Source organism: Myxine glutinosa, chromosome 7, assembly GCF_964187855.1.
Source record: "Myxine glutinosa chromosome 7, kmMyxGlut1.1, whole genome shotgun sequence".
NCBI classification, from domain to species: Eukaryota; Metazoa; Chordata; class Myxini; order Myxiniformes; family Myxinidae; genus Myxine; species Myxine glutinosa.
In genome coordinates, this window is record NC_136267.1 from 97,669,451 (window position 1) to 97,695,667 (window position 26,217).

Here is a 26,217-nt window from a genome sequence, read left to right on the forward strand (position 1 = left end):
TGCAAAGCACATAGCGAAAGAGAGGTGTGATGTGATGGGGGTGAGTTGCTTGAAGGATGAAGTGGGACAAATCGTTGTCGACCCAGATGGAATTAAAGGAAGATGGAAAATATATATGGAAATGCTGTTGAATACAGAGAATGAATGGGATGGCAACATAGAGAGTAACCCAGTTTTAGGACCGGCAGAGAAGATAACTGAGAAGGAAGTTGAGGAAGCGATAAAAGCAATGAAGAGTGGAAAAGCGGGAGGGCCGACGGGAGTTGTGGGAGATATGTTGAAGGCAGCAGGAAGTTGGGGTGTGAAGAGAATGACAGAGATCTGTAATCTGGTGGTGAAAGAAGGCCGCATTCCAGTGGATTGGGAACTGAGTACCCTCGTCCCTCTATACAAGGGGAAAGGTGACCCTCTGGAGTGTGGCTCGTACCGAGCGATAAAGTTATTGGAGCATGGAATGAAGGTATTGGAAAGGGTGTTGGAGAGGAGGATAAGGAAGAAAGTGAAGATCGACGAAATGCAGTTTGGATTTATGCCAGGAAGAGGAACGACAGATGCGCTTTTCATTGTGAGGCAGTTGCAGGAGAAGTACATGGATAAGAGGAAGAAGTTGTTTTTTGGGTTTGTTGATCTGGAGAAAGCATTCGATAGGGTTCCACGCAAAGTATTGACATGGGCATTGAGGAAGTTAGGAGTGGAGGAATGGTTGATCAGAGTAGTGATGGCAATGTACAAAAGAGCACGCACAGCTGTAAGGACGAAGGACGGGAACAGTGGTGAGTTTGAGGTGAAGGTGGGAGTGCATCAGGGGTCGGTACTAAGTCCACTACTATTTGTAGCTGTGATGGAGGTGCTGGCTCAGACCGTAAAGGAGGGTTTACCGTGGGAGTTGTTGTATGCAGATGATCTGGTGTTGATTGTGGAAAGTATGGATGGACTGAAGGAAAAGATGAACAAGTGGAAGGAATGTATGAAGACAAAAGGTCTGAAGGTGAATATCGGAAAGATAAAGGTGATGGCAAGTGGTAAAGCATGTGGTGAGGTGGAAAGAACTGGGAAGTGGCCGTGTGCTGTGTGCAGGAAGGGTGTCGGAGTGAACTCCATTCAATGTACAATGTGTGCTGAGTGGGTTCATCAAAAATGTAGTGGTCTGAGAGGGTCATTAACCAGTGTGGCAGCTACATTCAAATGTAAGGTGTGCACAGAGGGAGCTGCAGATGGAGGAAATGTTGAGTTGGATCTTGGAGACGGCGTGAAGCTGGAAGGTGTGAAAACATTTTGCTACCTCGGAGACATGCTGAATGGAGAAGGTGGATCAGACTCGGCAACGGTTGCTCGAGTGAGATGTGCATGGAAGAAGTTTCGGGAACTGAGTGGCGTGCTGATGAGGAGGAGAGTGTCGCTGAAGCTGAAGGGAAAGGTGTATGCTGCATGTGTGAGAAGTGTTATGATTTATGGGAGCGAGACATGGGTAATGAACGTAGAGCAGCAACGAAGGCTGGAAAGGGTGGAAATGCGAATGGTTCGATGGATGTGCGGAGTATCGTTGAGAGAGAGGAAGACAAATGATGAATTGCGAAAGATGATGGGAATATTGCCTGTGATTGATGCTGTGAAGAGGAACAGGTTGAGATGGTTTGGTCATGTATTGAGGAAGGATGAAAGTGACTGGTTGAGAAGAGTGATGGAAGTTAATGTAGAAGGAAGTAGAGGACGGGGAAGACCGAGAAAGACTTAGCTAAAGATGGTGGAAGAAGAAATGCGGGCAAGGGGGTTAACAAGGAGAGATGCAGAAAATAGGGCAAAATGGAGAAGATTGTCATGGGGACCGCAAGGCTAACCCCCGCTCTAGCAGGGAACATGGCCTTAAAATGCATGTTGTTGTTGTTGTTGTATTTGATAACGTTTTATGTAAAAAAAGAAAAAAAAAGTGTTCCTGTGTTCAGGAACCAATTAATCACTTGTTGCATGTATTTAAAGGGGATTTGTTGATCCGGCTTATGACACCTTTTCAGGAACACTGTGTTTGTAAACCGGAGACTCCCTGTAAATACTTGCATAGTATACTGTTCTATCAACTCTCGTTTATCTCCGTCCCCTCAAGGTGGACGGAGCTTGTTTTCACCCTTGCTGTTTGTTTGTGTGCATGATGTCTCAAGAAGGTATGGATGGATTCGGCCAAAACTTTGTGGACAGGTTGGGTGTGTGACAAGGAATAATTTATTTAGTGATTCTTCACCAATGAGAGATGTGATCAAAAACAATATAAAAAAAATAAAAAAAAATACTGTAGATATTTATCTGATACTGATCTGATAAAATATATAGGATACTGATAAATATATATGGTTTCCAAACATCCATTTGTACAAACATGATACTTTATAATCATGTTTCCGTCTTTCGAATATTCACTCAAATCACATGAATTCTGATACTGATAAAAAAAAATACTGATCAAAAACAATATATAGGATGATATTTCAAGAAGTTTTGAAGAGTTCTGACAAAACTAGGTGGATGAGTTGGTTAGGTGACAAGAACAAGCTGATTAGATTTTTCTTCAGCTCCAGATCCAGATCCGGCCTGTCAGTAAGATACAAAATGTAAACTGTTCAGACTGGTGGTTTTATGTGCTCTACCGAGTGCCATTCTAGATGTATTCTGCATGAATAAAGATTCAAGATAATGTATTACTTTGTTACATAGCTCAGAAAGAGGAGGTTCTCGGCTACAATGTTTAAGATGACCCTTCCGGACCCTGAAATGGAGTCTATTTTCCATTGACCTCTATCAGAGATCGGTTGACTGAACGATATCAAATTTGGAAATTATTCTTGTCTCTGAAATTAACAGCTGTGCTGTATTCCATCACCATTGGAAGAGGTGAGCTTTTGGGCCTGAGTGATCTGAGAGCGAATGACTCCTTTGATTCATCAACGCTCTGTCTTAAAATCCATAGGTGGGGCCAGCTTGTCGGTGATGGTGGAAGTGCGTTTGGCATTCATACTGTTACGTTTGTGGGAATGTCGGTCATTTTGGAGGTGTGTTGTTTGGGGTGTGTTGCATAGGGGTGTCAGTTCGGTTGTTGTTCCCCAAATATGACCTTTTTGTTTTTATTTTTCCTTTTTCTTAAAGTTTACCCCATACCGACTCCCTTTACGCCACATGATTTTGACTGTTGGTGGTGTTGCACAAAAACAGCTTTGGGAAGGATTCATCCCTTTTTCTGAGAAGCAAAAAAAGGGCAGGAAAAGGGAGAGGAAGAAGAAACGCGGCCGGCGTGGAGGCCTTGCTGATTTACCGTTTCCTGGACATTGTGAAGCAGATTTACAAGGATCTAGCAAAAGTAGTGTGCCTGAAGAAGTCGAAGTTCCTCGGAAACCAAAAGCTGTTCCAGAAGCAAGAAAGTGCAGGAAAAAGATAGAGAGGAAGAAGAAGAGCGGCTCTTGGCAGGGTGGGAAAACGCGATTCGTGCTCGTGGAGGTTGATGAAAGGAGAGGGGGATTGCGGAACGTTGGTGAACCTTGGTTCCCGCCAAGCCCGCTCTGACGAACATTGAGTAAGCTGCTCTTCAAACAGTCCTGAACCCCATTCCATCCCCATCCTCAAATTGCATTTTATTTAAATTCCCTGCGATTATTATTTTATTACTTTGCTTACCTTCCCTTCCCTTCCCTGGGTTAGATAGAGTGTTGTGTGTGAATGTTGTGTCGCATTTCACCTTTCATATCAGTTGTATGTGGCCTGTGTTAATTGTTTCAATCTGTCATTATTAATTAATTAATGAAGTCTGTCATACTTGTACTTATATGATTTGATTATTGTATCGTTTTGCATTATTTGAAGTAAATTGATTGTATTTCATTTTGTTTGATTGACCTTTTTCGGATCGGTTTGCAAGCTCCCCTGAGCTGCCAGTGTGGCAGTTTAAACTCCTTGCACTAAACCAAAAGTTCAAGCTTCCAAAAACCGCTCAGCCAGCTTGCGGGCCTCGGCCCGGCGGGTTGGGGATAGGACTTGGGGGCGCTGACATTAGTCACCCTATAACACACTTAGTCGGGAGTGACGTTTGGGACTCAGGTCCTCATCCTCGACGCCCGTAACAATACCATACCTGGCCACCAATAAATAATTACCGTACTTGACTGACGCTGTACAGACTTGTCCGGCCAGATTGAGAATAATAGCTGCATTTGTGTGGTTTTCCACCATTGAGACAAAGTCTTTGCCTCCACAGATTTGAGAATGCTTGCCAATTTTTTCTCCTTCCTCTCCGAAACTGAAGTAGCGTGTGGATGTTGAATGGCTGCCTTAACGCAGCCCAAATGGGCTGCAACGGACCTTGTATCCGGGCAAGTGGCTTTTGCCACCCAGCTCCTTACCCATGATCGATTGGATTGGTTTTGAATGCAACTTTATGCGGTCCTGCCTGGTCCCAAATGGCCCCAGACATGTGAATGAGCCTCAGACACTGTGTTGACAGGAAGGAGGAATGCCTCTTCCATTATAATCTTAAGAATTGCGAATGATTTGCAAAAATACATTGTGCGAATGATAGGATGTTTTTACAGCATTTGATATGCATATTTTTGAAATGTCAATGAATACCTTGACAATGCATGCAGTAATCTTGCACCCTGTTTTGCTAACCCATGACTACTGTACCACAGATTTCATTGCCATGTTCCCGGAAGCCCCACGCTCACCCGTAACGGTTGTGACAGTGACACAGAAAACAAAGCACAATATGTCAGTGTGGAGTGAGGAAGTACAGGAGGAAAGGGAGAAAATGCTTGATAACGTAAGTCTACTTCCCAACCATAAGTTACTCCTTCATTCGGTAGATCTGCTTTTTTTAAAACCGTGTTTCCTTCAATATTTATGGTATATAAACTGGAAAGGCACTCGTTAGAGCGCATACATCCACCAGGCTGAACAGTTTACATTTTGTATCCACTGATAGGCCTGATCTGGATCCATGCTTGAACCAAAATCGAATTAGTTTGTTCTTGTCACGTGCCCAACTCAGCTAGTTTTGTCATAACTCGTCCAACTTTTTGAGATATCGTGCTATGTATTGATTTTGGCCACATCTCTCGATGGTGAAGAATCATTAAAAAAAACATTATTGTATCCAGATTCAAATCTTCACCATGATCTTGCTATAATTCACCAAATGTCTGTCTGTCTGTCTGTCCGTTCGAAGGTACCGCAAAAACGGCTGAACCGATCGCAACGATATTTTGGGTGGGTAATCCTAGGCCCCCTTGGAGTAAAATAGGCTATATTGTTTTTCCAAGTTTTCCAATTTTGCAATTTTCCAGTTTTTCCAAACACGATGGAATAATATTTACCGATATGAACAGTGATGTGGCTTTTATTGAAATTCTACAAATACTGTTTAGATTTTGATGAGAATTACGACCCGCAGCGAATCCGGAAGTGGACAGATGACGGCAATGGCCGGGTTTGATAATATCCCAATACAACCGTCATTCAATCGTTACGTTTAATCGTTAAACGTTAATCGTGTTAATCGTTTTGTTAAAGTATCAATTGATCATTGGAATTGAGTGAATACAATTACGATTTTGAATTCGTAATTGTATTCACCCAACCGTACGAAACTTCACATCAGGATTTAAATATTTGTTTATGTCATGAATGTTGTTAAAAGTTTATTTTTAATATTAATGTTATTTAATTTGTGATTGGAGTTATGCTGTTTGGAATGAAAAAAGAGATATCGAGTTTAAGTGAATGACGGAATGCCGTGATGGTTTCTATTTTCTAAAAGTTTATAAAAGTTTTAGCTCTTTCACGAGCCTCGATTCAGTATTAAAAAAAAAAAAAAAAAAAATAAAGTGACATTCGCGGATCGCGAATGATATGCAGATTCGCCATTGACTGAGTATGGAACGCACGTACCTGTTTGTTTGCAAACAGGTACGTTTTTCGTGGAAGTCCTCCACGAACTTGTCCATGTTTGACGTGCGACTGAAGGTGCTACAGGAATGTGGAATTTATTGGTTTCATGCTTTAGCATTCACCGTTTCTGCATTGTCTGTTTGCTTCTGGCCTCCCACCCGTGCGTAGCACGCGTACCTCACTAGTAGAATCAATTCGTCCTTGTCACACATCCAACCTGTCCAAGTTTTGGCCGTATCCGTCAATAGCATTTTGAGATATCGTGCTCACAGACAGACAGATAGACAGACAGCGTGAAAACATAACTTCCGTCCTCCTTTGGTGGCAGAGGTAATAAATGCACATCAAAGGAAAAACAATTATTGGAGAGGGTGGCATTGGTCTCATCATACTGGTTTTCTTGTGTTTTATAAATTGATAGTAAGATCGGCATGTTCAAGTTTTTGCAATTATTTTTTTGATATTTGAGGGTGGTTCAAAGTTTGCCTTGGCTTTCTTTATTTAAAAAAGGATGTCAAGGTTTGTGCGGAAATTGGAGTGCAAAAATTAATGGACATGCCACAGTATGAGAGGCATGCATGGGGTTTGGAGGTGGGGGAGGGTGGCCAGGGGATCAGCAGCAGGGGCGGATCCGAGGATTTAAAATCCGGCCAGATTTTAAATCCGGCTTTTAAATCCGGCCAACAGTTCAGCAGATTCACAATGACTGGTGGCCAAAGTAGCGAACTGGTGTGCTGACCTGCCCAGCCGTTCCTTAGATGAAACAAGAATGTCCGCACTGCGGTCACAACCTGCGACAAAATCCAGTAACAGGCTGATTGGGAAACGTGCATTTAAAGCACTTAAAAAAAAGATGAACAACACGATTGGGAGAAACACATTCATTGTGCTATTAAAAGATTAACACCTCTTATCGTACACGTATCCTGTAAACACACGCATAATTGACTCACACGTGAAGAAAAAGGCGAGTGGTGCGCACCACTCTATATCTTCCACTGGACTTTTTCCAATATCATAGCATATAATTTATCAGGAGAAATGACAGAAGAGACCAAGACTGCAAAGGCCACCAACCTGTATATTGAGCTTGAAGTAAATGCTTAGACACAACCTTTTGAGAAAAGATGCTAAGGACATTAGATTCCATAGTCTTGACAGAGGACCAATAGGGGGGATCCATCTGAAATCTGAAATAAAGCTTCAAAGGTCGTAAATAATTTTTTCGTGGAAAATGTCGGAAATGTGGTGGAAAATGTCGGAAATGTGGTGGAAAATGCCAATCAGTAGTTGCTTGCAACAAGTTTAAGAAACACGAGATGGACCGTTTAGAAACCGTTGACACCCTATGAATGTTGTAGTTGATCATGCCATTAATTTTGATTGCATTTAAATGAAAACCATTGGTTTGTGTCAATGTAATGCTCTGTGATCGTTTTGAGCCGTCTATGGTGTATCCTGACTGATGTCATCCTTGCATTTCTAGTTTATTGATGGCGCGAAAGAAATTTGCTTTGCCTTGCGAGCCGAAGGCTACTGGGCTGACTTTATCGACCCTTCCTCTGGTCTTGCAGTAAGTCTGGGTTTGTAAATAAAATGTAATTCAATCGTAGTTTGTTGTATCGAGAGTTGCAGGTGTGACTCAAGCCATGCTATTCCTGGTCCAATAAATGAATGAATGAATGAATGAATGATCGTTTTAAGGCCATTTTTCCCCGCTAGAGTGGGGGTTAGCCTTGCGGGCCCCATGACAATCATGGTTCCCTGTTTGAGGCAATGTTTTTATGGCCGGATGCCCTTCCTGACGCCAACCCTTGGTCGCCTCTTACGATGTGCAGGGATACGGTGCACCTATTCTAAGCCGGGGTACACACCGGGATCATTCATCCCAGCAAGCTGGTACTCAATTTGCCGACCTCAGAAGGATGACAGGCTGAGTCAACCCCCCTGGCGTTAATTCAGTGATCGACTGGGATTCGAACCCAGGATCCTAGGATCCCAAGCCGGCACCCTAACCACTAAGCCAACACCAGGCTAAGCATTAATTGCATTGCATTGCAAAGGCAATGCATTAATTAAGAAGAAGCCTTTTTGTCCCCTGTCGCACCGCAGAGCGAAAGGGGGACTATGGTTTTCCCCTCCGTCCGTGTGTGCGTGAGTGCGTGCGTGCGTACGTGCACTGCAATATCTTTATAAAAGTAAGCGAAGGACCGAATTCTAATTTGGTGTGTGGGTGCCAACTAGGCATATGGAAGAACCCTATTGAAAATTAGGTCGCCACGTCAAAATCCAAGATGGCTGTCACCATATCTAAACCTTGTGAGCGCGATATCTTGAAAAGTAAATGTCTGAACCTTGTGAGCGGAATATCTTGAAAAATAAATGAACTACTAACTTCTAATCTGGTGTGTGTGTATATAGGCATAAGGAAGAACGCTATTGAAAATAGGGTCGCCACGTCAAAATCCAAGATGGCCACCACCATATACACTACTCACAATAAGTTAGGGATATTGGCAGGTTCTTCGGTGTGGTTGATTTTGTGTATTAATTATGTTGAAAAAAGTTGTTGGTCCTAATTCTATGGTTATTAATGAGTGTGAAAAAACACAGCATTCTTGATTTCAATACCCTAAACCTAACCCCTATAAAAAAAATAAACTCACTCCCACAATATCCCTAATTTATTGTGAGTAGTGTATATGTCTGAACCTTGTGAGCGAAATATCTTGAAAAATAAACGAACTACTAACTTCTAATCTGGTGTGTAGGTGTATCTATGCATAAGGAAGAACGCGATTGAAAATTGGATCGCCACGTCAAAATCCAAGATGGCCGCCTTGCGTCTTCCAGTTTGTCAACTCACATCACCACCGATGGGGGACCTAGGCGTAACGCTTGTATACTTTAATATGCCCCTGCATGGCAGCCATCTTGGATTAAACGCAAATAAGTTTTAAAAAATTCTTGGAAACCGCTGAATGGAAAAATTTGAAACTTGGCACATCGTCAAGTACTCCCAATGGGGAACAAAAGCATGATAATTATGACATCGGTGAAGTGGTATAAAAAAAAACCCACCGTTTAGAGGCCATTTTTTCCCCGCAAAGTGGGGGTTGGCCTTTTCGGGGACCGTGGTTGTTGTTGTTTTTTGGTCCTCTTTTTGAAGCAATGTTTTACGGCCGGATGCCCTTCCTGCCGCCAACCCTGTTTGTCGCCTTTTTACGATAAACAGGGAATTACCAGTGAACTGGTACTCAATTAGCCGACCTCGGAAGGATGACAGGCTGAGTCAACCCCCCTGGCGTTAATTCAGCGATCGACCGGGATTCGAACCCAGGATCCTTGGATCCTAAGCTGGCACCCTAGCCGCTAGCCCGACACCAGGGCTGCATCGGTGAAGTGGTATACCAGCCACAAATGTTTTAATCGAATGCTTTATCCTAAAAATCTGAAATTGCATGCACATTATCTATGACCCATTTGTATTGAAATGCACGACCGGTGAAAAGTTTTAGAACACCTCAATTTTTCCAGTTTTTATTGAAATTTACGCAGTTTAATGTCTCAATGTACTCTGAAATTAAGCATAGAACAAATAAACAATTGGAGATAAAAAAGAAATCATAGAATCATTTTGTTTAACAAAATTTAATTTAAATTTTTGACTCTGCAAAGTAGCCACCTTTTGCAGATATAACCGCCGAACACACTCGTGGCATTATTTCAACAATGGAAATCAAATATTGTTCGGGAAGTTCTTCCCAACACTGTTGCAGAAGTTCCCACAAATGTGTTGCACTTGTAGGTTGCTTTGCTTTCACCCTTCTGTCCAGTTCATCCCAAACCAGCGCAATGGGGTTTAAGTCTGGAGACTGTGCTGGCCATTCCATGATTTGAAGCCTTCCGTCTTGTTCTTTTCCTCGAAGGTAGTTTTGACAGAGCCTGGAGTTGTGTTTAGGGTCATTATCTTGCTGTGGGATGAACCCCTGACCAACTAGGCGAATACCAGAGGGTATTGCATAGCGCTGCAAAATGCTGTCGTAGCCCTTTTGGTTCAGGGTGCCAGTCACTCTGTGCAAGTCGCCGACTGGATCCAGCAAAAGAGCCCCAGACCATCACGCTTCCTCCTCAATGTTTGACAGTTGGTGTCACACACTGAGGAACCATCCTTTCGCCTACTCGACGATGTACAATAACCCTGCGCGATGAACCAAAGATTTCAAATTTTGATTCATCGGTCCATAAGACCTTCGTCTTCAGTAGACCACTGGCGGTGGGTGCTTCATGGCCCTGGCAAGCCTCTTTTTCTTATTTTGCCATCTTAGCAATGGCTTTCTTACTGCCACTCGACCTGTCAAACCTGCAGCTCGAAGTCTTCTCTTCACAGTTGAAACTGAGACTTGCTTATGTTACGTGCTCCCCCCCGACCGCCTGGTCACGGTGTACCTCCGAGCCCTGAGAGGAGTCACGGCAGAAAAATGTGTTATTCTGTATGTCAAAGATCAATGGTAAAGCCACACCAATTGTTACAAACAAACAAGTATTGTATTAAGATCACACAAGAATAACAGTACAACAATAATATGAATCAAAAGTACAATCAATATCCTATGATGGTACCATCAGTTTTGTAATATATAACTCACTGTGCTCCAACTGAGTGAAAAAAGAACATCCCCAATGTCTCTAATCCCTGGCTTCAATCCAAAGTTGATCCGCTCCAGCGATCGACAGATCAATGTCCAATCGAGACCAGAATCCCGTTGGGTTGGCAGTTACAGTCCTGCTGCCAAAGCTGTGCAAAGGCACCCTCCAGGCGACTGGGAAATCACACCCTCGGGTATGGACGTTCCGCGGCTCACAGTCGGCGAACCTCCGATTTGCCTTCAAAATCCGCGTTGCACACACACACACCAGATACATCTGAATGCGGTGAAAGCGGTTGAAGTCAAGCAAAGAAAAACCTTGCGCGACGCGCCAAGGCTGAAGCGAAGCAAAGAAACCTTGCTCGGCGTCCAAAGCGCGCGAGTCAAAATGGCCGACGGCCCGTTCTCGAGACGTAACGGCCCGACGATAATTTTCTCCGGGAATCGATCGCAAAACCTGACACCCAGGTTAATCTGTCACAGCGACAACCACTCTGTCGCAGGAATCCCTTTCCTGGGAAACCCAAAGTTCACTCGTGACTCTTGCTCGCCAACGTTCGCTCCGGACCGCAAAGCATCTATGCTTCTTGTCCGACACCACTCGCTCCGCCTTCTTTTTTTCTCTTCGTCGTCGTCGTCGTCCGGTTCCCGATCCGGTTTCCGGTTTCTTTTAGCTCTAACTTTTTCACCTTTTGAAAACAGTTCATAAACAATAAACCTTTTGAAAACAATAATAGCACATGGAATCAAAAAGGTTTACAGTGGATGAAAACTACCACAACGGAAGTGACGAATCCGTAACACTTACTTCGACCAGTGTTAAGCTGTGCTTGAAGCTGTTGTCCTGTGAGCTGCCTATCACGCAAGCTGTTGACTCTCAGAAACTTGTCTTCTGATTCTGTTGTGGCTTTGGGTCTGCCAGACCTCTTCCTGTCAGAGTTTCCTCCAGTTTCCAATATACTACTTCCTGCAGTGCAATATTGTCCAAATAATGCTTCAGAGGGTGTAATAACAGTCTGTTCCAATACTGCTTTTGTACAGACAGGGGGTTTGTAATCAAGTAATCAGCAGAGGTTGGGACACCTGTAGGAATTGTTTGCATCAACTTTCAAGGCTTAATTTACTTACATTGCTGCAGAACAGCTGTAAATTGTTAACCCATTACTTGTTCCCTGAAGAAGGCCTTTATTTTACAATATACAGTCATGTGAAAAAGTAAGTACACCCCATGTAAAGTTTTGACTTTTTCAACATATTTCAACATACAGCTATTTGATCTTCATTTCAACAATATTGATAGATAAAGGTGATATAATATAACAAATATCATGAAACATTTACATTTTGTAGTCCATTGTATAATTTAAATAAACATAAATGCAAATTTCGCATGTGGAAAAGTAAGTAGACCCCTACATTTATCACTACTTCAAATACCTAAAATTAGAATCAGGTGCACCAGCTCAGGTGAAAATGATTGGAACATCGTTAGAGAGGATCTTGGAGGAACCTGTCTTATTTAAACCTCAGACATTTAGTTTGGTTTGCTCTTTGTTGTTGAAGTGTGCGGCGTCACCATGCCTAGATCAAAAGAGCTCCCTGAGGCCTTCAGAAAGAAGGTTATAGATGCCTACGAGTCTGGGAAGGGATTTAAAAAGATCTCCAAACAATTTGAAATCAATCATTCGACTGTCCGGAAGATAATCTACAAGTGGAGAAGATTCCAAACAACTGCCAACTTGTTCAGGCCAGGCCGCCCCAGCAAGTTCAGCCCGAGAGCAGACCGCAAGATGCTGAAAGAAGTCTCTAAGAACCCCAGAATGTCATCACGGGACCGACAGGTAGCTCTTGCCACTGTTGATGTCAAAGTGCAAGAGTCTACCATTAGAAAGAGGCTGCACAAATTTGATCTACATGGAAGGTGTGCCAGGAGGAAACCTTTGCTGTCCAGAAAGAACATCAGGGCAAGACTAAAGTTTGCCAATGAACAGCGAGGCAAAGACCAGCACTTCTGGAACAATGTGCTCTGGACAGATGAGTCAAAGGTAGAGTTGTTTGGCCACAGTACCAGAAGACATGTTTGGCGAAAACCAAAGACAGCATTTGACCACAAGAACCTGATGCCTACAACTGTAAAGCATGGTGGTGGAAATATTATGGTTTGGGGCAACTTTGCTGCCTCAGAGCCTGGGCAGCTCACCATCATAGAATCCACTTAATTCTTCATTGTACCAGAGGGTGCTTGAGGATAATGTGAGGCCATCTGTTGGAAAGTTGAAGCTCAACCGAAGGTGGACCTTGCAACATGACAGTGACCCTAAACATACCAGTAAATCCACCAAGGAATGGCTGAAAAGAAAGAAATGGAGAGTTCTGGAATGGCCAAGTCAAAGCCCGGATCTAAATCCCATCGAGATGTTGTGGGGGGATTTGAAACGAGCTGTGCATGCAAGAAACCCCTCAAACATCGCACAGCTGAAAGAATTCTGCATGGAGTGGGCAAAAATTTATCCCAGTCGATGTCAGAGACTGGTAGACAGTTATAAGAAACGCCTACTTGAGGTTGTTTCTGCCAAAGGGGGCAATACCACCTATTGAAGCCAAGGGTGTACTTACTTTTTCCACATGCGAAATTTGCATTTATGTTTATTTAAATTATACAATTGACTACAAAATGTAAATGTTTCATGATATTTGTTATATTATATCACCTTTATCTATCAATATTGTTGAAATGAAGATCAAATAGCTGTATGTTGAAATATGTTGAAAAAGTCAAAACTTTACATGGGGTGTACTTACTTTTTCATGTGACTGTAACTGTGCAATTTACATTAATTTCCCGTTTTTGCCAACCTAAACTTTTTTTGTAACCTCGAGCAGTTTACGGCTTACCTTTGTACCTTTTCAGGTTATTCACTGGACATTAAACTGTGTAAATTTCAATAAAAACTGGAAAAATTGAGGTGTTGTAAAACTTTTGACCGGTAGTGTATTACAAATGGGTCATACTTCCGACACTTCATCCTGTACAAAGTTAATGTACAAAGGTATTTAGACCTGGATTAGAAAATAATTGTTGCCGTTCTTTAACGGCCATGATTGTCATGGAACCATGATTGTCATGGGGCCCGCAAGGCTAACCCCCGCTCTAGTGGGGAAAATGGCCTTAAAACGATCATTCATATATTTTTGTTCTTTAACGGCCACTATTATCCCACCTAGTGGGGTCAGCCGGGGGAAGCTTGGCCCAAGTCTTTCATGAACCGGTCTGGCCAGGCCTGACATTCGCCTAGATAAGGCCGGAATTTGGAATTTGGCCATGGTGGCAGCGATACTCACCTACTCTTTGCGAAGGACACCATAGGATCTTTAACGTCCACCAACCCATGCTTGCAGACGGGACTCCCAGTTTAACGTCCATCCGAGGGCCGGCACACACATTGATGGACCACCGTGCGTGTGAAACACCAAACTGACAGTTTATAGCTGGGTCGGGATTCGAACCCAGGCCAGACAGCTTTGAGGCGAGTGTGCGTACTTCTAGGCCATCTTGTCAGCCCTGGATTAGAAAATGAAATGATCAATATATACATATATATATATATATTTTTTTTTTGAGGGTGAAAAGCAGGGGTGTGGTTAATACTCCATCGTGGTTAATACACCAGAAATACGGTAGATTATGGGATCAAGAGGTCAGTTGTGCAACTGTTGTTGTACTTGTGTGCTTCCCTCTCCCTCCCCCTCTTGTCTCCCGCTCCCTTCATTGTATGTTTTATGTGTCTGTGTATGTTTTCTTGTTCAATGTATTGGCTCTTACACGAGCCTCGATTATGTACACAAAAAAAGAAAAAGAAAAAAAAAGTGGTCCAGTTCGGTATAATTTCTGTAACTGCGCTAACTTGTGAACCGGTGATGGAATTTTGACCGCATTTAGTATAAGTATATATTATGATGCAAAGATGAATTGATTAGATTTTGGTGTCAAAGGTCATGTCAGGTAAAAATGTAATACTTTAGAATAGCTGAATGCATTTTAATCAAACTTGGTACAAATATGTATTATCTATATTATAATAGCCGTAGATGATTCTGTCTGTCTGTCTGTCTATCTGTTGGGTGTCTGTCCGGGGTGTGGCTTACTCGGTTTGCAGAGTAGCTCCACCCATAGCTCCACCCATTCTGGGAGTGGCTATAAACAAATATCCACCATTTTATTAACTCGCATAGCTTTGAGTCCTGTTTTGTAGGCCCGTGGTGTCTTGCTCTCCCCCAGTTTTATTTCAAATCAAATTCGATAAATCATTTCATTTTTCACAGTCGCTAACATAGTTTTAGACTCGGTTGAAAAAAAACGGGAAGAAAATCCGATGAAAGTTGCCGTTTATAGAACGAAATGAATTCTCAAAGGCCTGTAACTTCAAGGCCATTGAGTCTCTCTCACGCCTTTATCTCCAATCTAACTCACCATATGATTTCATTTTTATCGATGGTTTTACTTTTAGACTCGGTGTCAGCAATAATTGAGAACAATCCACACACGCGGGAAAATGCAGAGATATATTTTTTAAAATCGCGTCATGGTGTATCATACACCGCCCAACATGACACCGCCGGCAATGTGTCGATATATATTAAAAATTCGCTTTTGCTTTTCCGTTATGATATATTACTATTTCGTTTGATGATAGTCGTCACAAAAACGTCAACAATGATGCCGACATATATTTCTTCGTTTTTATTTCATTCAACATATTAGCCGGAAGTAAAATATGTTTCAGGAAATTACCGAGAGATATTTCTTCGTTTTTTTTATTAGTTATGTGCGCATACACTTTAAATAGGTTTATTTGAAATCTTTAATTTTCCACAAACATTCCACACACGCGGGAAAATGCAGAGATATATTTTTTAAAATCGCGTCATGGTGTATCATACACCGCCCAACATGACACCGACGGCAATGTGTCGATATCTATTTTAAATTCGATATATCATTTCATTTTTCACAGTCGCTAACATAGTTTTAGACTCGGTTGAAAAAAAACGAGAAGAAAATCCGATGAAAGTTGCCGTTTATAGAACGAAATGAATTCTCAAATGCCTGTAACTTCAAGGCCATTGAGTCTCTCTCACGCCTTTATCTCCAATCTAACTCACCATATGATTTCATTTTTATCGATGGTTTTAGAGTCGGTGTCAGCAATAATTGAGAACATTCCACACACGCGGGAAAATGCAGATATATTTTTTAAAATCGCGCATGGTGTATCATACACCGCCTAACATGACACCGACGGCAACGTGTCGATACATATTAAAAATTCGATATATCATTTCATTTTTCACAGTCGCTAACATAGTTTTCGACTTGGTTGAAAAAAAACGGGAAGGAAATCCAATGAAAGTTGCCGTTTATAGAACGAAATGAATTCTCAAACGCCTGTAACTTCAACTTCAAGGCCATTGAGTCTCTCTCACGCCTTTATCTCCAATCTAACTCACCATATGATTTCATTTTTATCGATGGTTTTGGACTCGGTGTCAGCAATAATTGAGAACATTCCACACACGCGGGAAAATGCAGAGATATATTTTTTAAAATCGCGTCATGGTGTATCATACACTGCCCAACATGACACCGACGGCAACGTGTCGATATATATTAAAAATTCGCTTTTGCTTTTCCGTTAAGATATATTACTTTTTCGTTTGATGACAGTCGTCACAAAAACGTCAACAATGATGCCGACATATATTTCTTCGTTTTTATTTCATTCAACATTATTAGCCGGAAGTAAAATATGTTTCAGGAAATTACCGAGAGATATTTCTTCGTTTTTTAAAATTAGTTATGTGCGAATACACTTTAAATAGGTTTATTTGAAATCTTTAATTTTCCACAATATAATTTACTTGCCATTTATCATTTGATGATTACGAGACAAATTCCTCTTGAGGATCGTGACAATTCATGCGCTGCGTGGAAACTTCTATTTCCAAAATGAATGAGACGATCGATGAAGAACGCAGACTTGAACAGGATGCAGCAAGAAAACGAATGAGACAGGCGAACGAGTCCATTGACGAACGTCAATGCAAACTTGCGGGGTCACCCGTGGGAATCCCACGGGCATGGATGTGTGTGACATTTCGACATATTGAGTTAGATGCTGCACATTCATTTTTACAAAATGGTTACTGGCAAGTCATCAGATCCAGAAATGGTGTAAAAACCACCGTTTAGAGGCCATTTTTCCCCGCAAAGCGGGGGTTGGCCTTTTCGGGGACCGTGGTAGTTGTTGTTTTTTTGTCCCCTTTTTGAAGCAATGTTTTACGGCCGGATGCCCTTCCTGACGCCAACCCTTTTTGCCGCCTTCAACGACAAACAGGGAATTACCAGTGAACTGGTACTCAATTAGCCGACCTCGGAAGGATGACAGGCTGAGTCAACCCCCCTGGCATTAATTCGGCGATCGACCGAGATTCGAACCCAGGATCCTAAGCCGGCACCCTAGCCGCAAGCCCAACACCAGAAATGGTGTCATGAACACAATTTATTTACGCACAAGCACAAAAGCAAGACGGGCCGATTTCCGATTCCGACGGGCTGACGGGCGAGACGGGCCGATTTCCGATTCCGACGGGCCGATTTGGAGCAAGAAAAAGAACGAGACGGGAGAAAAAGGAGAGAAACGAGACGGGGAAAGCCGATTGGAGAGGCGAGTGAGGCGCGATTGGAGAGGAGTGTGAGGCGCGATTGGAGAGGAGTGTGAGGCACGATTGGAGAGGAGTGTGAGGCGTGATTGGAGGGGAGTGTGAGGCACGATTGGAGAGGAGTGTGAGGCACGATTGGAGAGGAGTGTGAGGCGCGATTGGAGAGGAGTGTGAGGCGCGATTGGAGAGGAGTGTGAGGCGCGATTGGAGAGGCGTGTGAAGGATTGGAGAGGAGAGGAGTGTGAGGGATTGGAGAGGTGAGGGATTGGAAAGGAGAGGGATGTGAGGGTTTGGAGAGGAGAGGAGTGCTAGGTGGAGAGAGGAGAGTGTCAGGTGGAGACAGGAGAGTGTCAGGTGGAGACAGGAGAGTGTCAGGTGGAGAGGAGTGAGGGGTCACATATTATGTGAAATAAATAAATTGTGTTCATCACACCATTTCTGGATCTGATGACTTGCCAGTAACCATTTTGTAAAAATGAATGTGCAGCATATAACTCAATATGTCGAAATGTCACACACATCCATGCCCGTGGGATTCCCACGGGTGACCCCGCTAGTCTATATTATAATAGGCGAAGGTGATTCTGTCTGTCTGTCTGTCTGTCCGGGGGTGTGGCTTACTCCGTTTAGAGAGTAGCTCCACCCATTCTTGGAGAGGCTTCATGTAAACAAATATCCACCATTTTATTAACTCGAATAGCTTTGAGGCCTGTTTAGTTAGGCTCGTGCTGTCTTTCTCTCTCACACAGGTTTATTTCAATTCAAATTCGATATATCATTTCATTTTTAACAGTCGCTAACATAGTTTTAGACTCGGTTGAAAAAAAAACGGGAAGAGAATCCCATGAAAATTTCCATTTATAGAACGAAATGAATTCTCAAAGGCCTGTAAAATAAAGCCCATTCATTGAGTCTCCATCACGGCTTTATCTCGACTAATTCACCATCACAATCGCTGGGATGGTTCAAGTCTCAGTTTCAGCTAAAGTTGAGAAAATCGGCGGCATGTATTCCAACAGCCGTTTTGAATGTGTCGACTGTTATGTCGGCATGGGGAAGGAGAGAGGGGAAGGAGAGAGGAGAGAACGTTCCCAGGACTTCATTATTTAAATTATCACTTAGTAAAAATACAGTGACTGAATACTGAAGTTCGGGATCCAATCGAAGTGTAATTATATTTTTCCATATCCCTGGGGTGTACATACAGAGTTTGTTTTAAGCGAGTCAACTCTTTTCCAACCATGGAATTAAACAATACAGTACTTCAAAAATGTACATAATAATGTAAACTAACTATGGAATACAATATTTATTAATAACGTTTGGTTTTAATCTATTTTTACTTTGTAAAGCGAAAAGTTATCGATACATTAAAGTTTAAAAATGAAGAAGAGTCATGGGCTCCATAGGGCTACGATCGGCTTCTGTATGTCTGTATGATTGGATGTGCATTTTAAGACTCAATCAACACGTCTTCGATCATGAATTACTTTTAGAACAACTCGAGCAAAGGACACGAGGTAATGCCTGTTTCGTTCGGAGCGATTATACACCACCCAAAGAAAATGCGTTTCATAGCTACAGGAACTAAAATCGTGAAATCTTTATTTATTTATTTTTAAATCGTGAAATCTTTATTTTAGTTTAATTTAATTTAAAAAAAAATGTTTTCACATGAGTTTCCGTGTGTGTGTCACCCATTCTCCAGTGTGTGTGTGTGTGTGTGTGTGTGTGTGGTGTGTGTGTGTGTGTGTGTGTGTGTGTGTGTGTGTGTGTGTGTGTGTGTGTGTGTGTCCCACTACCGTGTGTGTGTGTGTGTCCCACTACCGTGTGTGTGTGTGTGTGTGTGTGTGTGTGTGTGTGTGTGTGTTGTGTGTCCCACTACCGTGTGTGTGAGAGTGAGGAGCGATTGGAGAGGAGAGTGAGGAGCGATTGGAGAGGAGAGTGAGGAGCGATTGGAGGGGAGTGTGAGGGATTGGAGAGGAGTGTGAGGGATTGGAGGGGAGTGTGAGGTATTGGAGAGGAGTGTGAGGAAGTATTGGAGGGGAGTGTGAGGAGGAGTGGGATTGGAGAGGCATGAGGGTGGAGAGAGGAGAGTGACAGCTGGAGAGGAGTGAGGGGTCACATATTATGTGAAATAAATAAATTGTGTTCATTACACTATATCTGGATCTGATGAATTGCCAGTAACCATTTTGTAAAATTTAATGTGCAGCATCTAAATCAAGATGTCCAAATGTCACACACGTCAATGCCCGTGGGATTCCCACGGGTGACCCCACGAGACTGCAGCAAGAAAAAGAACGAGACGGGAGAACGAGACCCTCAACGAACGTGATCACAGACTCGCGCAGGATGCTGCTGCAACAACGATGAGGAGGGTTGGAGAGGAGCTTGGGGTTGGAGAGTGAGGAGCTAGGGGTTGGAGAGTGAGGGGCTAGGGGTTGGAGAGGAGCGAGAAATTGGAGACGAGTGAGGGGTTGGAGAGCGAGGAGTTGGAGAGTGAGGAGTGAGGGGCGAGGTGTTGGAGAGCGAGGAGCGAGGGGTTGGAGAGCGAGGAGCGAGGGGTTGGAGAGCGAGGAGCGAGGGGTTGGAGAGCGAGGAGCGAGGGGTTGTAGAGCGAGGAGCGAGGGGTTGGAGAGCGAGGGATTGGGGAGCAAGAAATTGGAGAGGAGCGAGGGGTTGGAGAGTGAGGATTGAGGGGCGAGGTGTTGGAGAGCGAGCAGTGTGGGGTTGGAGAGCGAGGAGCGAGGGGTTGGAGAACGAGGAGCGAGGGGTTGGGGAGCAAGAAATTGGAGAGGAGCGAGGGGTTGGAGAGTGAGGAGTTGGAGAGCGAGGAGTTGGAGAGTGAGGAGTGAGGGGCGAGGTGTTGGAGAGCGAGGAGCGAGGGGTTGGAGAGCGAGGGGTTGGAGAGCGAGGGGTTGGAGAGCGAGGAGCGAGGGGTTGGAGAGCGAGGAGCGAGGGGTTGGAGAGCGAGGAGCGAGGGGTTGGAGAGCGAGGAGCGAGGGGTTGGAGAGCGAGGAGCGAGGGGTTGGAGAGCGAGGAGCGAGGGGTTGGAGAGCGAGGAGCGAGGGGTTGGAGAGCGAGGGGTTGGAGAGCGAGGAGCGAGGGGTTGGAGAGCGAGGAGCAAGGAGTTGGAGAGAGAGGGCAGATTGGAGCGGAGAGTGAGGGCCGATTGGAGCGGAGAGTGAGGAGGGATTGGAGAGGAGAGTGAGGAGGGATTGGAGAGGAGAGTGAGGAGGGATTGGAGAGGAGAGTGAGGAGCGATTGGAGAGGAGAGTGAGGAGCGATTGGAGAGGAGAGTGAGGAGCGATTGGAGAGGAGAGTGAGGAGCGATTGGAGAGGAGAGTGAGGAGCGATTGGAGAGGAGAGTGAGGACGTATTGGAGGGGAGTGTGAGGAGGGGAGTGTGAGGAGGTATTGGAGGGGAGTGTGAGGAGGTATTGGAGGGGAGTGTGAGAAGGAGTGGGATTGGAGAGGCGTGAGGGTGGAGAGAGGAGAGTGTCAGGTGGAGAGGAGTGAGGGGCACATATTATGTGAAATAAATAAATTGTGTTAATTACACCCTTTCTGGATCTGATGAATTGCCAGTAACCATTTTGTAAAATTTAATGTGCAGCATCTAAATGAAGATGTCCAAATGTCACACACGTCCATGCCCGTGGGATTCCCACGGGTGACCCCACTAGTGTTGCAATAATGTGGGTGGAGGCATATCGGTCGACGTCGCGATGGCGAAGAGTGCCGTTCTAGTTTTTATTTTATTTCATTATTTTCCTCCACAATCGTAAATAACGTGTCACTATTGATGGTATGCTTTTATGATTTCCTCTTGAGGCTGGTTTGTCACAATGCAGCATTTTGGGCCCAACTTTATTTTTGGTCTAAATCATTGAGCTCTCCTCTTCTTTGCATAATCATCTTTGCCATTTTACTGATGGCTCTACTCTGTACAGAACAGTACACCGTGTTTCCGTGGGCAGACTGCAAAAATGTACAAATCTTTAATCAGTTACTTGGTATACACGTCTTTCAAGGCAAAGTCTGAAGCTTTCACAATGTACTCTTTAATGATCAGCTGGCAAGCTCTCCCCCTGCCCTCCCTGTCAAGTTTACTTTTGTGGCCAACCATCAGAAATAGGTGCATTCCTGGAGCTCCCCTGCCCCTGGATAGCACGCAATCTTCCAACAACCCAAACTTGGTTTTCCACCAAAAGTCTAAGCTAGATGCTCACTTCTATTTCTTCCTCTCTATTGTTTTCTGTGGAACTGGCTGTCTGTTACCTGCTTTTCTTTCTTCTCGTGCTTCAAGTGTTCTGTCCATTGTGGGTTTGTTCTTTATTCTATTCCCGCCTCAGATCTCTTCAACTTGTGCAGACCCCCTCGCCTTTCATTTTCCCTACTCCATCCCTTCTGACACTCAACTAATCTTCTGTGTTATGTACATCCGTTTTTGTCTGCCCTTACATTTTTTTTTTATCACAATTTTACATGACTGCTGGAATAGAGGCGATTCATCCAATGCGTTTGCAGTCCCTCAGATGTACAGTCGTGGCCAAAAATATTGGCACCCTTGCATTTTTTTCAGCTAATGCACCATTTCTTCCAGAACATTGTTGAAATTAAAAAACCTTTTGGTATCCACATATGTATTTCTTTCGTTTGCAGTGGAACAAAACAAAAAAGCTGAAAAAATCACTAAATCTTAGTCTATTCCACACAGAAATCGTAAAATGGCCCGGACAATAATATTGGCACCTTTTAGAAGTTGTTCGAAATAATTAGATTTCAAGCAGGTGATTCTCCTTTACTTTAGAATTTAACTCACCTGTGGTGAGTTGCAGGTGCCTAAAATAAATAAAAATAACCACCTTTAGAGGCCATTTTTCCCCGCAAAGCGGGGGTTGGCCTTTTTTCGGGAACCGTGGTTGTTGTTGTTTTTCGGTCCCCTATTTGAAGCAATGTTTTACGGCCGGATGCCCTTCCTGACGCCAACCCTTTTTGCCGCCTTTTAATGACAAACAGGGAATTACCAGTGAACTGGCCTGCAATATAAAAATCACTCATTCAACCAGTTTGATTAGAGAAAAGAAGTCATTCTGCTGTTTTGTGTCACTGTGTTTACCGCAATGAGCATGGAGAAAAGAAAGAAAACCAGAGAATCGTCTGAGGAGGTCAGACACAAGATGGAGCCAAGCATGGACAATCCAAGGCTACAGGTCCATCTGCAGAGATCTTGATGTTCTTGTGTCCACTGTACGCAATGTTATCAGGAAGTGTAAGGCCCATGGCACGATAAGCCAACCTCCCTGGACGTGGCCACTAGAGAAAACTTGATCAAAGATTGCAGCGAAGGATTGTTCAAATGGTGGAGAAAGCATCTTGATCAACTGCCAAACAGATTCAAGCTGACCTTCAGCCACAAGGTACGACAGTTTCAACTCGCACCATCCATCGCCAACTCGATGAAAGGGGGTTCTATGGTAGGAGACCCAGGAGGACCCAACTGCTGAGAGAGAGAGAGATAAGAAAGCCCAACTGGAGTTTGCCAAAACACACCTGAACAAGCCAAAATCCTTCTGGGAAAATGTCCTGTGGACAGATGAGACTAAATTGTAGCTTTTTTGTAAAGCACATAATCTCTATGTTTACAGAAAACAAAATGAAGCCTTCAAAGAAAAGAACACCTTCCCTACAGTCAAACATGGAGGATGTTCAGTAATGTTTTGGGGTTGCTGTGCTGCCTCTGTCACTGGGTGCCTTGAATGTGTGCATGGTATCATGAAATCAGGAGATTTCCAAGGCATTTTGGAGTGCAATGTTCAACCCATTGTCAGAAATCTGGGTCTCCGTCGAAGGTCATGGGTCTTGCAGTAGGACAATGACCCCAAACACTTCAAAAAGCACCCAGGAATGGTTCAAGACAAAACGCTGGACTGTTCTGAAGTGGCCAGCAATGAGTCCTGATCTAACTCCCATTGAACACCTGTGGGGAGATCTGAAAACATCAGTTGAGAGAAGGCACCCTTCAAATCTGGGAGAACTGGAGCAGTTTGCACAAGAAGAGTGGGGCAAATTGCCAGTAGAGAGGTGTAGGAAGCTCATTCATGGCTATAGGAAGTGCTTGACTGCAGTTATTTTGTCCAAAGGCTGTGCTACCGAATATTAAACCATATCATAATTTAATTTTCATATTAATTAATTAATATAATTAATAATATTATTCATAATAATGTGAATATTAATATATATTAATATATCAACAATTAATTTATAATAATAATAATGTTAATAATTCATATCATAATAATTATAATTCAAATTATTAATTCATATTAAGCCAAATAAGATATGATCATAGGTGTCAATAATTTTGTCAATGCCTTTTTTTTTGTATTTTCTGATTTAAAAGGATATATTAAGTTCTGAATCAAAAAGAAAAGTTCTGTAATATTAACAGTGAAATAAAGAATTGTGGAGACCAAATAATTTCGTAAATTTCAACTTATTTTTAGAGAATATTGTGAGTTATTGGAAAAAAGTGCAAGGGCGTCAATATTTTTGGCCACGACTGTATGTTAAACTGGGCATCTTATTGATCGTATTTGGTTCATTGGTTTGTTGGAGGTTTAAAACCTCACGGTGTACTTCATAAAGTGTAGGTGAACTATCGCTGGCACCATAAACAAATTACAAATTCCTGCTTTTACTACAACTGGGAAGGCAACGGCAAACCACCTAGTGGTAATCCTTGCCGTAACGCTGCTTTGGCACCAGTTAGTTGTTATATAATTCTTTCAGGTATGACTCGAGTGTCGTTGGTCTTGTATGATTTTGATAGTTGTAGGACTAAGGTATATTTTGATCGTATGTATTACTGGGTCTGTTTTATTGGCCTCTTTTCTCCAACTATGACTGATTGTTTTGGTTGCCCTTTGATGCTCCCTCCAATGAATTGTCTACATAGTTTCCCCTTGCTGCAGGCAAAGGCAAGCATTAATTATCCATTCGGTGTCCCTCAAGGCAAGTGTTTTTATTTATTTTGTTTTTTTTGCAGTTTTTTGGTGCTTATACCAATAGCACCATGTTTGAGACCGATGATCGATACAGCCACCTGGGCTTTCAAGTGGAAGATTTGGGTTGTTGCAAGGTGATCCGGCATCCACTGTGGGGCAGGCACGTATTTGTCGGCAGCCTCTTCACGACTGCTCCGCCAGAGTGCCCGCTTGTACAGCATCTGAGTGAGCCCCAGAGCTCATGACCTTAACCTCCACCTTATTTTTCCTTGTCGTATTTAATCTCTGTAGATTCACTGTTCTGCTTCATCTGATGCTATACCATTCGGTTGTAGATTTTCAGATCTTCGTAACTTCAGTGCTATTCTTTCTTTACATGCGTTATTTTATGCCTCGATCTGTTCCTCTTTGCCATTTTGGACGATGTTCAATGCCAAATCATCTTTGCTTCCGTTCTGTGCACTCTCATGATCTGGGTTTCCTCTGTACGACATTATATCAATGTTACGCATTGTTTAAATGCTATATCTTGGCCTGAACTTTTTTTTTTTCTTGCTATATTGTCAACACCTGCATTTTATGATGGTCCGTTCTTTTAATTGAGCAATTAGTGAGTCTTTAGAACTATTGTTTTGCTTTTGTGTGGTATTGGGATTGCTACCTATTGTTAGCACGTATGATGGACAAACGATATTGGGGTTGTGCGTTGTTCATTCCATTCCGGATGTGAACCCTGAGATCAGATCAGATCTCGCGAGATCTTGGAGACGGCGGCAGGGATTTTCGAAGCTCCACACGGTCTCCACGTTTTTCGAAGTTAAGTCTGTTCACAATTGTATTTTGTCGAAACTGTATTTATCTTTCGGTGTGTGAAGTTATTGTGTGCAACTTTGGTTGTTTCTCGGTGTTTATCTTTCATAAATTGATCGTCTGTTTGCCGTGTCGCGAGCAAGGCCTTGTACAGTGTGCACTGTACAACCTTGAGGCTTTGTTTTTCTCTCAGTGGTCCGTCGTTTGTGATCCAATAACTTTCGTTCTCTGTATTCCCAGGCTTTTCACCCATTGCCTACTTCCTTGTGTAAATCTCAACTCAAAAAAAAAACAAAAAAAAAAAAACCAACAACATTTCCTTCTCTGTTCTCATTCGTTTATTCATTCTTATTCGTTCGTTCGTTCTTCGACCACGTGTTTCTCCCCCATTTCCCCAGATAGTTTTCACTCATTAACCTTCAATGTTTACACTTTCCCCTCAAGTTATGTATTCCGTCATATTTTATAACACCTTTTTCTTCTTCTTCTTTAAAAGGCTGCTTTCGACTTGCTCACCAAATCAATTCATCCCAAAAAATATATCCATCTCCTATAGTGCCTTTGTTCTACATTCCCTAAACTCTCCTGCACTCCATCCTCCATCCAGCGTCCTTAAACGTATTTTTAACTCGAAGGTCACAATAAACTCATTTTGCAATAAATGTTCGTTTCCCATAAATCGTACACTTTCAAAAATCCAATCTCACCCCTCCCCTCCAAATCTTCCCCATAACCCCTCCCCTCCAAATCTTCCCCATCACCCCTCCCCTCCAAATCTTCCCCATCACCCATCCCTTTCAAATCTCCCCCCTTGCCCCCTCCCTCCTAAACGACTCCCTCACCCCTCCCCGCCAAGACGCCCCCTCGCCCCTCCCCTCCTAGACTCCTGCCTCACCCCTCCCCTCCAAATCTCCCCCATATCCCATCCCTTTCAAATCCCTCCCCTTGTCCCTTCCCTCCCAAACTCCCCCCTCACCCCTCCCCTTCAAATCTCCCCACCCTCATTGCTTCTCAATTTACCCCCGCTCACTCCCCCTCCTCAAAGCATCCTCCCCGCTTCTTCCCCCTTCAAACTCTCACCTCCATCTCCCCCAA

At 43.3% G+C, this 26,217-nt stretch overlaps 1 protein-coding gene across 4 annotated transcripts in view; it reads left to right on the forward strand.

Moving 5' to 3' along the window:
* Positions 1–24,837, forward strand: part of MMADHC (metabolism of cobalamin associated D) — a 58,221-nt gene extending 33,384 nt beyond the window's left edge. For all 4 annotated transcript variants that reach the window (XM_068122783.2, XM_068122782.2, XM_068122781.2 and 1 more), the window contains exons 6-8: positions 4,671–4,801; positions 7,415–7,501; positions 24,354–24,837. In XM_068122783.2, the coding sequence (XP_067978884.2) occupies positions 4,671–4,801; positions 7,415–7,501; positions 24,354–24,557 (422 nt within the window). In that variant the 3' untranslated portion in view covers positions 24,558–24,837. The remainder of the gene's footprint in view (positions 1–4,670; positions 4,802–7,414; positions 7,502–24,353) is intronic.
* Positions 24,838–26,217: the final 1,380 nt, after the last annotated feature.